The sequence below is a fragment of the Coffea eugenioides genome, chromosome 2, assembly GCF_003713205.1.
Source record: "Coffea eugenioides isolate CCC68of chromosome 2, Ceug_1.0, whole genome shotgun sequence".
Taxonomy (NCBI): Eukaryota; Viridiplantae; Streptophyta; class Magnoliopsida; order Gentianales; family Rubiaceae; genus Coffea; species Coffea eugenioides.
The window spans coordinates 67,248,547-67,265,079 of NC_040036.1; the positions used below are offsets into that span (position 1 = coordinate 67,248,547).

The 16,533-nt window shown below is 35.9% G+C and overlaps 1 protein-coding gene across 4 annotated transcripts; it reads left to right on the top strand.

The window, feature by feature from the left end:
• Positions 1–222: 222 nt before the first annotated feature.
• LOC113762118 (phototropin-2) lies at positions 223–16,187 on the top strand. Of its 4 annotated transcripts, none has more exons than XM_027305401.1 (23): positions 223–1,252; positions 2,058–2,240; positions 3,397–3,488; positions 3,563–3,806; positions 4,555–4,768; positions 5,015–5,085; positions 5,648–5,754; positions 5,856–5,905; positions 5,995–6,099; positions 7,366–7,425; positions 7,757–7,846; positions 8,651–8,727; positions 9,408–9,501; positions 10,023–10,103; positions 11,168–11,271; positions 12,265–12,314; positions 12,991–13,097; positions 13,529–13,648; positions 14,531–14,582; positions 14,937–15,049; positions 15,157–15,297; positions 15,418–15,530; positions 15,813–16,187. In XM_027305401.1, exons 1-22 carry the CDS (start codon positions 624–626, stop codon positions 15,526–15,528), a joined length of 2,895 nt encoding a protein of 964 aa, XP_027161202.1. In that variant the 5' UTR covers positions 223–623; the 3' UTR covers positions 15,529–15,530; positions 15,813–16,187. The 4 variants fall into 4 exon arrangements, with proteins under 4 accessions (XP_027161202.1, XP_027161203.1, XP_027161204.1 ...); XM_027305402.1 differs by having other exon boundaries at positions 4,558–4,768; XM_027305403.1 differs by having other exon boundaries at positions 224–1,252; positions 9,408–9,492.
• The last annotated feature ends 346 nt before the right edge of the window (positions 16,188–16,533 follow it).

Consider the following 16,533-nt stretch of genomic DNA (forward strand, 5'->3'; position numbering starts at 1 on the left):
ACAGAATCACAAGGCGTCTTTTGTCATTTCATCAAGATTTTTTAACTGATAGCGAAGCGCGCGAGAAACGGTTAGAAAAATAAACGGTTGTGACCCACTACCGTTGCAACACTTGTCCCAAAAATAGACGGCCAAGATTTGGTTACATGGCACCATTCGAGGTTCTGTTAATCCTGTGAACGTTATCTTTCCAATATCTAGTGTTTCTGGTTCAAATTTCCCATGTCCAATTAAGCCTAGCTGGAAGCTCTGAACCAATAACTCAGTACTAGCTGAAGCACAATCCAATCTGCTCTGCAATAAATTTTCAGACTGTTTTTGTAATCTTTTGTAGCGTATATATCCACTTTTACTTGTATTGTACCCAAAAAAGGAGAAAAATGAAATATTACTAATGTGTCGATTGGATTGTCACTTTTTTCTTGACTGTATTTAGTCTATAGTTTAACTGAGAGAAAAGTGGGTGGTTAGATTTTTTTATTTATTTTTGGTGGGGTGGTTGATTTTAGTTGTGTTATTGCAAGATAATGTTGATTTCATATGTTTGATGATGAAAGAAAAGTGGGGCTGATTTGATGCTCCTGGTTACTTCTTATAGATGGTGACAGTTTGATTGAAAGTGGATGGAGTCATCAGGTGTACGACGACCCATCGATGTTTATAAGCCATCAGTAAGTCATGATGATGGAAAATCATTTGATAGGAAGCATGAGGGATTGAATGTGAAAGTACTGAGAATGCAAGGGGAGGCATCGGGGAATTCTGGAAGTACGACGGGTGTTAGGCATAAGTGGATGGCTTTTAAGGAAGAAGAGAGAAAATCAGAGATCACTGCTGTAAATGCTGATGAGGTAAGGGAGAAGGAGAATGAAGGACAAGGCAATAGAAGCAATCGGGTGCTCTCAGGAGCTAGCATAGCTGAAAGGACTGCAGAATGGGGACTGGTGGTCAGGACTGATGTGGGAGAAGGTAGCTTTCATGCAATAGGGATGAATGAAAATAATTCTTTAGGAGATGGAGAAAGAAGCAAGGGCTCATCAGATAAATTCTTGGCGGACTCAAGGAGGACGTCAGAGGAATCTGAAGCTCCTGTTCCAAGAGTATCTCAGGAGTTAAAGGATGCTTTAGCGACTTTGCAACAGACTTTTGTTGTGTCTGATGCAACTAAGCCGGACTGTCCTATAATGTATGCTAGCAGTGGCTTTTTCAGCATGACTGGGTATTCATCAAAGGAAGTTATTGGGAGGAACTGGTAAGGTTACTTTTGATTTCAGATGTATGTAACATAAAGTTCTTAGCCGTTGAAAGTCTCAAAAATAGTAGGAGCATGAGCTTTCATGCATTATGTTGATCATTAGACTGATCATAATGTAGTCCCAGAAATCTGGCAGCTAACAAACATGCCCCCTTATTTGTTACCATTTGCTGCTTAGGGGCGTACAAGTATCACTGGACAGTGTTGCAGGACTAAAATTTCCGCCAAGAACCTATTACTCTCATCTTATTTTTACTGAAGACTCGTACTAAAGGTGTTTTCAGGCAAAACAAGTTTATTCATTCCATCAACATTGAAATGTCGGTGAATAATTGTTCAATAGGTCAGGGAACATCATTAGAACTCTGCACTTATATGAACTCTTCAAATTTCTTGAATATCTTAGTACATATTGAGACACAAACTCAGACTTGGTCAGACCTACAGCATTTAGAAGCCCCCTCTTTCTAAAATACATTGCGTGTTCTTCATTTCTTGGCTAATGTTTATTTAAGTAAGAAATGATGGACCAGAGAATATTGTATAGCAGGTCAGGCACCACTATTCTCTGTGATATATTCAAATATAGCACTTAAAACCCTTAAACACCTATAATTCTAGAATACACTGGCAGCTGCATGGTTCCTGACAAGTTGAAGTCACTAATGTTGAATGTGCTTTGCACTGTGATCTCTTATAACCGTAAAACCCATATAGAATATTTCATTGTTTTTGGTGTTACATCAAATCTTGGGAGGATATTCAAGGTTATTGATGGATGTTGTTCTTTGTTTTGGTGCAGTCGCTTTCTACAGGGACCAGATACAGACCCTAAAGAGGTAGAAAAGATACGTACTGCTGTAAGAACAGGATCAAGTTATTGTGGAAGGCTCTTGAACTATAAGAAGGATGGAACCCCATTTTGGAATCTGCTAACAATCACCCCAATCAAAGATGACAGTGGGAGGGCTATAAAATTTATAGGGTAAAGATAGTCTTTTCTCTTTTCAATGTAGAGTATCCAATCTGTTTCACATTTGCAATTGAAAGTTTCCTTACTGAAGATTTTTTTTGGACCTCTAGCTTCCTAGATATGTATTAGTTGGTTTCCTTGTTAGTTTAAGTTCTATTGTGCGAGAAGTGACTAATTTTCTGATTCTTCGTAGAGAGTTTATGGTAATTTCTACTCACATTGGTCCTGTTTCTCACTGACTTCAACCATTGTAATTAGCTCCTTATAACATTTCTCAGGCATCCAGAGATTGACAATTTGTTCATTGGTATTCTTCCCATTCAAAGTTTTCAAAAGAGTTTTCCAGATTTGGTGCATTAATTTGTGATATTGCAGTGTGAACATAATGGATTTCGGAGCAATGAAGGTCACTAGATGAAAAGCCATTCCAAGAGCCATAAGTGACAAATATGTTTCCTACTGAGTTTCCTCTCCTCAAATAAAGCATATGGATGAATATCACAAGCTTAGGTTACTAAAATCTGGACAATCAAATATTAGTTTTCGTATTGGATCATCTTTTGAACAATTATGAGCTTTCGGCTCTATATATAGTAGGGATTCAACTTTAACAGATGCAATCATTTCATCATCTGCATATTTTAAATCTCTCCTTTTTTCCCTTAAATAGTAATTAATATTCTTAGTTTTCCAGACGGCGGGTTGGAAGTTTATTTTTAAAAATTGACATTGTATTCTAGAGGTCTAATAATTTGGAAAAAATAAGTAGGATATATTTTAATTAACTTCAGGTCCTATTGTCCATTCTTCTTCTCCATTTAAAAGATATTTCCCCTCAGATTTCCTACTGTGGTAAGCATGTAAGTTTTTGCTTGTATGATATTCAAGAGCCAGATTGCTAAGTCAAGTAAACTAGTACAGACCTTATCCTCTATAGAACGTTCTGAGCTAGAACAGCATTTAGTAATTTCATGCATTTCATGTCACTATACTTCATTGCATCTCCTTTCAGCTTGGAGGTTGTTGACTTTCACTGTAGAGTCCGTTTGAAATTGGTAAAATCTGAATTTGTTAGTGCATTCAATTGTGGTAACGTTTGAGCAATGCTGAGTAATTTAGGTAATTCCTGCTATGCTTCTGGTCTTATATGTTCAGTACCTTTTGGCAGAATGCAGGTTGAGGTCAGCAAATACACAGAGGGTATAGCTGACAGTGCAGTACGACCAAATGGGCTTCCCCAGTCATTAATCCGATATGATGGTGCATACGATTGCTATTTTTGTTATTCAACAACATCTCTGCATCTTAAAATCCTTTCTGTCTACATGTAACAGCTCGTCAGAAGGAAAACGCCTTAGGATCCATCACTGAGGTTGTGCAAACCATAAAACATCCACGTTCTCTCATCCGGTCAATGAGTCATGATATTACAGCCAAGGTTGAAAGTGAGAAGTTTAATATTGATTATATGCTTCCCGGACCAGCCGTAACAGAGAATGTAGCAACATCTGGTAGACAAACTCCACACCATGACTTCAGCAAAAAATCAAGAAAGTCAGCGCGCATTTCGTTAATGGGGTATACCATTTCACGTGTTCTATTTGTTATCTCTCAACCTCTACCCAGTTTTGAACGATTAAAATCCATAAGAAGGATAGTCAAGATAATTCTGGAGACCTTTTTAGGTTAGAGAAGTCCCTTATTATTTTCCTCGTTGGCACTAGAACAGTAGTAGCTAGTCTCTTTTGCTTCCCCAGGTTTGAGATAAATTAAAGGCAACAGACCTGTTATTCTTTGTTGAAATCAAGCATTTTAAACAAGGTACCAAAAAGACGTAGCAGTTTGATTTTGCTATAGAAACCCTATTTCATCTTTGATATTGAACAGTTAATTGTTCCTAGTTATGTTTCAAACGAATATGTTTCGGACCATTTTGGATAAGGTCCCTATCCAATTTTCCATGTAGTTTTTGAAAAGAAATATTTTAGAATATCATCAAAATGGTAGTAATATTTATCTATGTCATCAGCGATGTAACATTGTATCTGAAGCCATGTTGTATATGAGATCAGCAGAGCTACTGAATTCAATGATACAATGTTTAATTTCTGATATCATAAGGCCAGAAGAAATGTACTAAATTGGTATGCCTTAATAGAGTTACGTCCTGCACAAAATAAAAGAATCTGCCATATGAGTGGCATTGTGTCTTGTTTGCCTTTTTGTTTTTTGGGATAAACAAGTTTAGGCAGTAACAAAAAGCTCCTTAATTTTAGTAAACTTCATAATTAAGGATACAGTCTAAACAAATGTGCTTGATTTTCAGTAGGTTTAAGTTGAGGTCAGCGAGCTATGCAGGAAGGGAGGTACCAATCATTGAGCCTGAAATCTTGATGACAAGAGACATAGAAAGAACAGACAGTTGGGAACGAGCTGAAAGAGATAGGGATATTCGTCAAGGAATAGACCTAGCAACTACTTTGGAACGAATTGAGAAGAATTTTGTCATTACAGATCCCAGACTTCCTGATAATCCAATTGTAAGATCAATCCTGTTTTTTGAGATAAATACGGTAGGATCACTGTAGTTGAGTGCATTTCAATTGTTTTAGTACCTGAGATTGTAAGTGTTTGTGACATTACAAGATTTCAGTTTCTATCTTCAGCTGCACTACTGCCTTTTTATCGCCTTTCTTTGTGTCAGGGAAGCAAAGTACCTGTTTCAGTTTGCAGTTTAGACTGGTATTTGTGTGAAATTTCAACTAAAACTGTGTTCTCCTTTGCAGATTTTTGCATCTGATAGCTTTCTAGAATTGACTGAGTACACGCGTGAAGAAATTTTAGGACGAAATTGCAGGTATGAATTTTTACCTTGAATAATCTTTTTATTGCAATTAAAAAGACTATATAATATTGGTTTTGCTGGTGAATGTTTCTCTGTCTTTTGCACTTTATAGTAACTATAAATTGAGCTTGAAGAAGATATGTCAAAACTAAAATAAATTATTCATGGTTGCCTCACTGCTTTGCCGCTTTCAACTCAGGCCCTCTTTCCCTATCCTGTTACATTCAGAGTTTAAAGTTTTCTTGATTTACCTTGAGCTTATGTATCATGGTCTTTAAGAATATCAAAGTACTTTGTTTTCCGATGCTAATACATCATGATTGATTCTGCCAATATGGCTATTGAATCCAACTTTATTGGTAGATTTACGGAATCATTATCCTCCTCATTGTATAGGTCTTTTAAATGGTCACAAGCAAATGGTTTTCACCATTCTGATATTGGTGTCATATAACTTCACCTCAGAAATTTATGCTGTTTTCCATCTGTCCTTACTGTGTCAATATGTCTTTTTCGGTAAAGCATTTTCCTCGTAGTAGCAGCATTATCTGATTAAGTTTTTATACTTCTGCAGATTCCTTCAGGGGCCAGAGACAGATCAAGCAACTGTTTCAAGGATAAGAGATGCCATCAGAGAACAAAAGGAAATTACTGTGCAGTTGATTAACTATACTAAGAGTGGTAAACTTAACATCTTTTGTGCTAGTGGACAGAATTGGATCTAATTCTTGAATATACTCTATGATCTCACCTAATTGTTTATTCATACAAATACACTGCAGGAAAGAAATTCTGGAATTTATTTCATCTGCAACCTATGCGTGATCAAAAGGTGAGCAATGTAGCCTGTACCAAGTGGTTTGTTACATGCAGTACCTGCATCTCTGGTTTCCTATCTTAAGCATTTTTTAACAATTTTAGGGAGAACTTCAATACTTCATTGGTGTCCAACTAGATGGAAGTGATCATGTGGAACCCCTAAGAAACCGACTCTCAGAAACAACTGAACAGAAAAGTTCTAAATTGGTAATTTTCTGTTTTATGAAGTTCTCCTGGATGTTCTTTTCATGCTCCAAATTTCTTTAGGAGTGCTATTCCAAGTTCTCACTATCCCTCGTGCCTGGATTCTCTTCATGTTGCTATACATCCTTAAAAACACATCTGGTAGATGACTTTAACAAACAAGTCAGAGGTAGAGATGATTCCTGATATGTATTTGTTATTGTAAAAGGTTTCTAAAGAACAGTACTATGTAATAGCTGTGGTTCAGATTTTCATTTAAGTAGAAAAAGAATAAATAAAATGAGGAAACATGAACAGAAAACACCAAGAGGCATGTTCTATTTAACAAGATAATTCTACTGTTCTTTTTTTTTTTTTTTTTGGCAAAGCCCCAAATTGGGGTGGGGATGCCATCCTTAATTTATTTATATTGAAAAAGAGTACAGCGAAATAGAGGGAGGCCAAACCTGACCTCTGTTAAAGTAAAAGAGACAGCTAAGGATCAACAATAATACGCACATATGGAAAAATTTGGAGTTCTAAACACATAACAGATCAATCGAACGAAATCATCCACATGAGGGTGCCCCACATTTGTGGGATTGTGAGCGAGCATGGGAATTTGGTTTGACATCTTGACGTGTTTGCATTGTTTTACCTTTTTTTGAAAGCTGTTTCCTCGTTTTCTTTGAAATCACTTGGGTAAATTGCTCGTGAACTGGGTTCTGTTCTTGATCTTTGTCTTTTTCGCGTTGTGAATCATCTTCTTCTTCTTTATTTTTGTCATCATTGCATGTTGTACTTGAAAGAAGAAAAGGCTTAGTTCTACTGTTCTGAGGATAATTCTACTGTTCTTAAACAATCACAAATACCTGGATTAGTGAATGTGTGTATGTGGACTTGATTGAAATGGCAAGCTTCTTCTTGACTTGAAATATTTGATGTTTTCAATACTTCCTAGTTTGCCTAATGTTATGCCCTGTTGTTCAAATTTTTTTACTTTAGTAGCAATTAAGTCATGGCATGTCAGACAATGTTGAAAGAAAAAAGAACGGAACATATTTGCAAAATAACAATTTATATGGAAAATGCATATGAAATTGATCCGCAGAGAAGTGATAATATTGGTACAAAGGAAAACAATCTTGTATTAATGCTATGGCTCTAGAATTATTATGTGCGGTTAAGGCAGGCAATGGATCTATTCTTTTTTAATAGGAATACCATTTTTTAGCAACTTCTTAAGTGATCAGATTTTAATGTGAATCTGAAGATCCTTACTTGTTCCAGGTCAAAGCTACAGCAGAAAATGTTGATGACGCTGTAAGAGAACTTCCTGATGCCAACTTGGTAAGGTATTCCTTTGTCTTTAGATTGGATTTTGGTTGATAAACCACATAATTGAGTAAAAGAATGAAGGCATACCCTTACATATTTCTTATATGTTTAGACCACTTATTATACTGATGAAATGTATCACTTGGTTATCAAGGATGTTAAGAATTGATGATCAAAATGCACCGCAAAGAAAAGCATTAGAGTAGATTTCATTAATTATATTTCAGATAAAACTTTTGGGAATTTAAGAATTTTCTTTTGCAAACAGTTCCCAGAAGTATCTATTCTATCTAGGCTATTAATTGTGTTATCACTTACAAATCCTCATGCTGCCTCCTTTCAGAGACCAGAAGACTTATGGGCAGTGCACTCTCAACCTGTCTATCCAAGGCCTCACAAAAAGTATAGTGCTTATTGGGAAGCAATACAGAAGGTAAGGATTTTGAGAATTTATTCCAAGAAACAAGCATTGCTTCAATGAATTGAAAATGGTTAAGCAAGAGAAGTTCCAGGAACACTTTCATAAGTTTCTAGTGCCGGGTGCAACAGCATTTAGATTCTCAGTTTCTAGGCCTTTACTAAGCTTTCTTGAATCTGGAAGCAAGCATAATATCAGACCTAATCTAGGGCTCGGTGCAACAGTACTTCTTTTTGTTTTTTTTTTTTTCCCTAAATGTTTTATCAACTAGAGCTATGGAGTCATTGTCATCATAAATATTCATACATGTCAGGTTATTCTATTATTAGAGTTATACATATGTCAAAATTTACTGTTTCGAGAGCAAGAAACCCAAGACTTGTTGCATTCAAAATTTGGAACTAAAATTTCTTCAGGAGATTCTTCTGTTTACTTGCTCTTCGTACTGAAATAATAACCTGTTACATCTGAATAAAAGTGACACGATCTTATGTCAGTAATAGTAATAATACTACTCTTTCATAAGCTTTAGTGAATTGGTTCTTCCAACTTACTCTTTGTTGTCTAGAGTTCCTCTGGTTTTTTTCTTCTTTTTATTATCCGGCATCCTCAAGCATCTTATAAAAATCCTTTCCTCCATAAGGTGTGGGAAATGTGTTACTTCTTGCAAAGAGTAGAGTCCAAAGGGCCAGTAAAACAACTCCTATTTGTTTGTCATACATGATTTGGAGGCTAGATCACCATTCCAGGTCACGTATTAGTGATTCTAGAGTTGTTTGCTTTTTAAGAATAACCGTTTTTGTCCCTTTCGTCTTGTAGATCACGGCAACTGGTGAAAGAATTGGACTTCATCATTTTAAACCAATACGACCTTTGGGATGTGGAGACACTGGCAGGTTTGCATAAAAAATGCCTTCCTATAAGCAAGACTAGTCAATGGACCACTGAATTCCAATTTGTCATTGCCACACTGGTTTTATCTACTAATATTGAGTTTTTGATGTTATAGTTAGTACTACATGCCCTTTCGAAGATTTCAATTCAACAAAAGATCATTCATTTGATCACAATGACTACTATTACTATTGTTTGTAGCTGCTATACTTTTTCTTGCTTGTGCCTTGGATGATTAATATCTTGCTCAAAATCAGTAAGCATCAAGGAACTATTTTATTTTTGTTGCTGTTGTGATCAGCACATGATTATATTTCATTCAAAGTGTATGACAGATGGAAGTCAGTGAACGAACTTAAGGGCGAGTGGACTAATCTCTATGATAGAATGATCTATATCTTCACATAGAATAATCCATTGACAATCCTGGAATTTGAAAGCCTTTCGATGTCCAGGTTGTCATGTGACTTGGAGAGTTATTCTTTCTAATTTTCTGGACTTTTGGATGTAATTGCTTTGTTTCCGGTGCTTTCTTCTCAAGCGATCTTTACAAACTTTTCTGCTCAACTGGCAAGCATCATACAGTTGTCCATTCCATATTCCAAATATGAACAGCTTGAAATGATATCACACAGCTTCCTAATCATATCATCTGAACTGATATTAATGATGAATGATGCAGTGTTCATTTGGTGGAACTGAAAGGATCAGGTCAATTATATGCAATGAAGGCAATGGATAAATCTATAATGATGAACCGTAACAAGGTTAGAATGGCAAGTCACAAGCTCATACACAAATGTTACTGATTTCTTTCAATACATAGCTTGGCTTTTTCCATAATGCATAATTTAATATTGGACCTGGTTTCAGTGACTAGAAATATAACAGAGAAATATATACTGGTTTACTATCTTATTCTGGACATCAGGGAACGTGTGTCACTCAGACACCAGCAAGTTTAATAGAAAGTTATTTTCACAAAATTCATGCAAAGAGTGTCCGTCCCCATCTTTTCTTGCCATAGACATGATTAAAGATCACAGTTTGTAATTGCTGATTCTTCCATTTCAGATGCAGACATGCAGAACCACCATTTTGCATCACTAAACAAATGTAATCACTAAGTTGTCCATAAAATTGCATTGTTTGTCTTCAGTTCAGAGGACATGATAGCCTACTATCCAAAATTTTGAACTTTGAAATCCATGGAAACAGTTTTTTCCCTGCTATGGAATCAGCACCGGTACAGGGTTCCCAACTTTTGAGCCCTAAGCAGACTGATGAATATGTGCAGGTTCACAGAGCATGCATTGAAAGGGAAATCATTTCACTGCTAGATCATCCATTCCTTCTAACGCTGTACGCATCTTTTCAGGTTTGATTTTACTACTCTTCATTGCTCAAGTTTATAGATAGTTGTATAGCTAAAAGCAGGAATTACATAAACAAATAAGTTCGTTCATGAATTCTAAGCATAATTCAATCTACTTTGCCATCCCATAATTCTGTTTGGCATTTGAATTGTCACAAGTCTAGTCTCTTAGTCCTAATTGTCTAATTGTTTTAGCAAATAATTATTCATGTTTTATTTGGCCTCCAATTTTTAAGGGTGGTGGATGATTCCCATATCCACACTTTTCAGTCTTTAGCATTAGATCTGAAATACTTCTGCATGCACTTCTTTGTCTTTCAACTACTTCATTTTCCTAGCGTCAATCAGAAACTTTCTTCCACATTTTAAGATTTTATTCTGGATACTCTCTGAATACCTTAATAGACAAGAACAGCTACCCTAAGAAAGTGTTTAGCATTTTTAAGCTCATTCAACATGTCTTCCGAGCTGAAATTTGTGATGGCATAACAACCAATAAAACACTTGCATCATATATTCCCTGCCTGGTTTATTCCTAGTTACATCAGAATATTCCAGTCCTACATGAACGTTTGCATACAGCTACAAAGTGTACATTACATATATTCTCCACTTCTTTTTAAAGAATACTATGTATTTTCCATGGCTTTTTGGCTGTTAGTTCATTTTTCTTATTGTAACTGCTAAATTTATGCATAAAGCTAGTTTGACATAAATCCCATTGAATCCAACAAAATTACTAACACATCGAAACTCATAAAGTGATTTCTAAATTTTTGGGAGAAATAGTGATCCATCCCTGATTACAATTAATTTCCTTTTGGCACTTTGATGAACTGATAGAATTGCATTTGTGCTTCAAGTTATTCCTAAAATTGTTGTCTGTATTTGTCCTTCTGTTTCAGTTTGAGCTAATTTTGTATGTTTGGTCTTTTGGTTTGATGTAGGCTTCTAAACTCCATACAAGTTATTCTTTCTGTTTTTTTTTTTAAGAGATTGGTATGCTATACTGTTTGAACATAACTTAGTACAAGGTGAGAAGGACTAACATTTCTTTGTTCCCCCAGACACGCACACATGTCTGTTTAATAACTGACTTTTGTCCTGGAGGAGAGTTATTTGCGTTGCTTGACAAGCAGCCTATGAAGATATTCAGAGAGGATTCAGCAAGGTATGTTCTTTCTATACCTCCATTTATGATGGCAAAATCACATCAACAACTACTGCTATTGATACTGGTTGAGTTTCATCTCTGCTGATTTTGGGTTTGAAGAAAGTATTCACTCCCATACGGCCTATTATGGTATGGAGAATAAGGATCAGAAGATTGGTTAGCATTGAAATCTTCCTGTTCCTAATTCAGACTTTTGAGCACAAAAAATAGGCTAGTTTCAGAGACTGTGTACTAAAATGAATGGCCTTTCTAGTTTCTAAACCTGTTAGGAAAATGTGCTCCTTAACTTCAAATAAAGATTATTTAATTTATTAGGCTACATCGGATATTAATAACCACGTACGGGGTTCATCTGCATTGATTAACAACACGCATAACATAGCAGTATCGAACGCCAAAAGGTTATCAACAGGAGCTCTTGGATTGGAGCTCTTCCATTTCCATGTTGTACCTAAGCTTTGCAAGAAATGCTGGGTGCCTGGTGCCAGATTAACTTGTTTTTAGACTTCCACCAACTAGCCAAAGTCATAAAAGTGAAATTTAAGAACAGTAAGATATTAAGCTCCTTGATTCCAAATAATCCCCAGATATCCCAAAGCGGCAGCAAATAAGACAATTATACAAAGGGATATCAGACAAACATACAAGATTAATTTAGTTTTAAATAGGTGAATGGGGATAAGGTGTCTTTCCCTTGGTTGTATCTCTACTTGAAGTGATTAAAGAAAGTACCTTCCCGCTTTGTCACAAGAAATTTGAGATGAAAAATCGGCTATGTTCGTTTAACATGTAGTGTATTTGGACATGTTTTACAAGTTTCATTCAACCGGGAAAAAGTTCCGTGACTATACTTGATACCACGTACTTGGCTATGAGTTATTGACTTAAAACTTTCTTTTCTTTACCACTTGAGTATTTACTTTCAATCCATTCAGGAATTTATTTCTGTAAATTAATGGACTTTTCCTCGTCAATGTTACTGCTCCGCAGGTTCTACGCAGCAGAGGTTGTAATAGGTTTGGAATATCTCCACTGTTTAGGTAATTGTTCAAAGTTTATTAGACGCTGTTTACTTTCTTGAACAATTAACTAATTAAGTGAGTTTCCTAGTTTTCATCTAAAAATCTTCATAGCTATTTAATTTCAACTTTGTGATGAAGAATACCTGGAATGCTTAAATGAATTCTCAGGTAGAGTTTGAGGTCTGATACATCGAGTGCTTTTACCATCAACTTAACATTCAACAAATGTTGAACAAAACTGAATCTTATTATGCAATAGTTGCACTTAAAAGATGGAATCTGGGATATCATGTGGAATTACTATTGATCTAGATGACCCCTAGACAAAAGAGATACCGTCTTGCATTCCTGAGATTTTCACAACCTTAGAGTGATACACAACAATTTTAGTTTGTTTTGGACAAATTGCTCAAACAAGTCCTTTTCCACATCTTGGGGCTGCATTCAGCTTGGCACTTCCTACTGTTCATCAAATCAATTACCTTCGCTCAAGTACATTGAACATAGAAGTAGATTGGTGAACACTGAACAATTTGAAGGGCATGCCCTTTAAAAGTTTTTACGACTATCCACAATGTCTTTATGGTTCTATCAAGATTCTGTGTTACATAAAAGAAATCAGTAAGAACCTGTATTAGAATAGCGCTTGTTCTAATGAAATGATTGCTTGTTTTCTTCTTTTCTTGTATTACAGGGATCATTTATCGAGACCTAAAACCAGAAAATATACTACTCGAAAAGGATGGGCATGTTGTATTAACAGACTTTGATCTATCCTTTAAGACAACCTGTAAACCCCAAGTATGCATTTCTTCCTAATGCTATGTGTATTCCTATGAGCAGATAATCGTTTCATTCTCAAATAGTTAATCCCACTGTGCCATTAACCATGGATTTAGGAGAATACACCTACCAATATTCATAAATTTGTTTTTATGAACCAAATAACCTCATGAAACTCCATTTTCAGCTTTTCTGGAAAACATCTTGCAGAAAATGCTATGATCTCTCTCTCTCTCTCTCTCTCTCTCTCATTCATTTAGAGCTCAATAAACATGGAATGATGATTCATACATTTTCAGAGTTCAATTTTATGTATTAATGTCTAATTATTGCATAAAAAACCTTAGCACTTTATATATTTTGGGTGCTAAGGTGTCTTTATCACGATGTTAAAATGTCCTGGAGCTGATCATCACTGACCTTTGTTGCCACAAATAAACTTATTTCAGATTATAAAGCATTCGCCACCCAAGAGAAGAAGATCTAGGAGTGAACAACCACCACTATTTGTTGCAGAACCAGTTTCACAATCAAACTCTTTTGTTGGAACGGAAGAGTACATTGCACCGGTATGTTGCATCATTCGAGTTTATTAAATTGTCCTTCCTGGAGCCTGTTTATATGCTGGAGGTTCTGTTTCATATATTTACCGTTGTAGTCTTGCAAATTGCATCTTCTCCTATAGTGGAGACTATTGTTCATGAAAGAATAATTTCAATCTTCTTGTAGGAAAAAATATGCATCACCATACCATGTTATATTCTGTTTCCTAATCTTCCAGTTGTATATTTTTAAAGGATAGAAACATTTGAAATGCTGAATATGCCTGTTAGTTATCAGTCATCACTCCAACTAGTTATTAGTCAGTTATTCAATCTTCCATGCAATTATCTTACTCAATTTTCAATAACCAAGAAAACAAAGTATCATGTTGGGAATCTCACAACACTTCTAGGAAGTCTTTGTAATAAGTTGTAATTGAAGTTTTCGGAGATTTCTTCAATTTACAAAAAGGAAAAGCATTGATATTTGAGGGTTTTTTTTTTTTGGCAACAAATGGAACCATTAGGACAAAGGAGAAGGTGATCAATTGAGTTTTATTCCTATTCTCTGGAGGCGATGATTTTTCAAGATAACTGTTTATCCTGTTGGAAATTGTAATTAAACGAATTACTTTGCTCAGTTCGATCTATTGTTTGATATGTTATCAGGAAGATATTGTTAGTTGCACTGAGTCTTACTAAAGGCACAATGCTCAAGACAGAAGTTTTAAGGAACTTCATAAAAGTAAAATATAATTGTATCATTTTTGTTTGCTTTGTTTCATTGCCTCCCTTTTCATAAAAATAAAAAAATAACCACAATCACCTCATGACGTTATACAGGCGATGCAGCAATAATTCATTCTTGTTGACCTATTAAGCATATACTTACAGATGTATTGCTTTCAGGAAATCATTACTGGCGAAGGCCACAGTAGTGCTATTGATTGGTGGGCTGTTGGTAAGTATAACACAAATGTGTGATATCATGCAAATTCTTCCTTGCTTCACCAGTTCTATGTGTACCAGTTCCTGCATCATACCTCATCTTTCTTAGAAGTGGGAGGTGGGGAATGAGTTTATGATGTACAGTACCTACATTTCTAACAATCTGTTTGGTTTGAGAAATCTCATTCCCATTTCTAACAATCTGATGGGAGCTTGGTTGCCATGTGCTTTGCAATGTCTTGTTTGTCTTCTATGGCATGGTTGAGTAACTTTAGGCTGATTAATCTGCTTTATGGTTAAAATCATCTAGAATTTAGGATGTTTTGTTACGTGCAGAACTTCTGATTGTTCTTAACCTGGCATTCAGGTATATTGCTCTATGAGATGCTTTATGGCCGTACGCCTTTCAGGGGAAAGAATAGGCAGAAGACATTTGCCAACATCCTGCACAAAGACCTCACATTCCCCAGTAGTATTCCGGTATAATCATATCTTGCATATGACAAATAGTCTCCCTCCAATCAAATTTCTCGTGGTCTAATAGATTGAACATCTATTATAAATGAGCTGGATTTGATGGACTGCAGGTAAGCCTTGCAGGGCGGCAGTTGATCAATGCCTTGTTACATAGGGATCCTGCCAGCCGTTTAGGTTCAAATGGAGGTGCAAATCAGATAAAAGAACATCCTTTCTTCCGTGAAATAAATTGGCCCCTCATTCGGCACATGGTACTAGTTCTTCCTTCTTTAGCACATTATCTGGAATTGTATCAGAGGACTAAAAAAAAACATACATTATGCAGCCATGCATTTAAGCATCTTGAAATATGTATACCTGCTTTCTTGCAGAGCCCACCACCTCTAGATGCACCTCTCAAGTTAATTGGGAAGCATTCTAATGCCAAAGATGTACAGTGGGATGATGAGGGAGTGCTCACTGATTCAATGGAAGTCTTCTGAAGGTATGGAAAAGTGATAAGAGTTAAATTTGTTGCAGTTCCTGTCTATCTACTAGCTCTGATATATGCAGTCTCAACAAAAACTTCTCTCATCTAATCAACTTCATGCTGCAAACATGATTTCAGCAAAAACTGTTTTTCATGCTTACTGTGCTGTTGTCTATGGTAAATCCTATTTGCATTTGATCCATATTTACGTCTTTTTCTCCTAAATATTGTTCAGTTTAGTCTCAAGTTCATTAAACCACAGGCAATTGAAATCCATATTGTCTTCTGATCTAACAGATTGAACTTCTCAAAAATATGTTTTCCACAAAGACGGGACTATCAGCACCGATGCATGGATTTTTATATTGTGTAGAAAACAAACACCAAATCCTGGTTTTTGTGTGCCCACTTTTCACAATTTGGATAACAGATGATCCTCATGGGAATATGGATTGAGGCTGCTACCTCCATTCTCCTTCACAGCCTGATGTAATCTAATCTAATAGTGAGCATCTTACTGCAGATGGTAATAGGTGGTGTACTGTATCTACTTTTTTTTGTGTAGAAAATAAGTTCTTGGCTTAGAAAAGGCTCTAATATTAAAGGAAGAAATGTGACTTAAATCATCAGTTTGCAAGTTATCAATGCCTAAAGTTTTCGGATCAACATTCATTTGCATGATTACTTGCAACCAAAAAGTTTTCTGATTAACATTGTTGCAGTTATTAAGCATAAACTCCAGAAGATCCATCCACTGCAGCATCTATCCACTTGAGACAAGAATATTAAGTCTTCACTATTACTTTCCCTGAAACGAAAACCTCGTGGTTGTTTTTTATGCATGCCATGTGAAGACTTGGCCAAACCCTGCAATCATAAGTTAAACTGAGAGGACAAAAATCGATATCAAAAGCTGCACAGATGAACCAATAGACAGCTCCTGGAACATGCTATTATGGGAACTTCTAAGGACTCTGGGTAAAAATCCCCAAGAAATCCAACTCTGATATCTAATGAA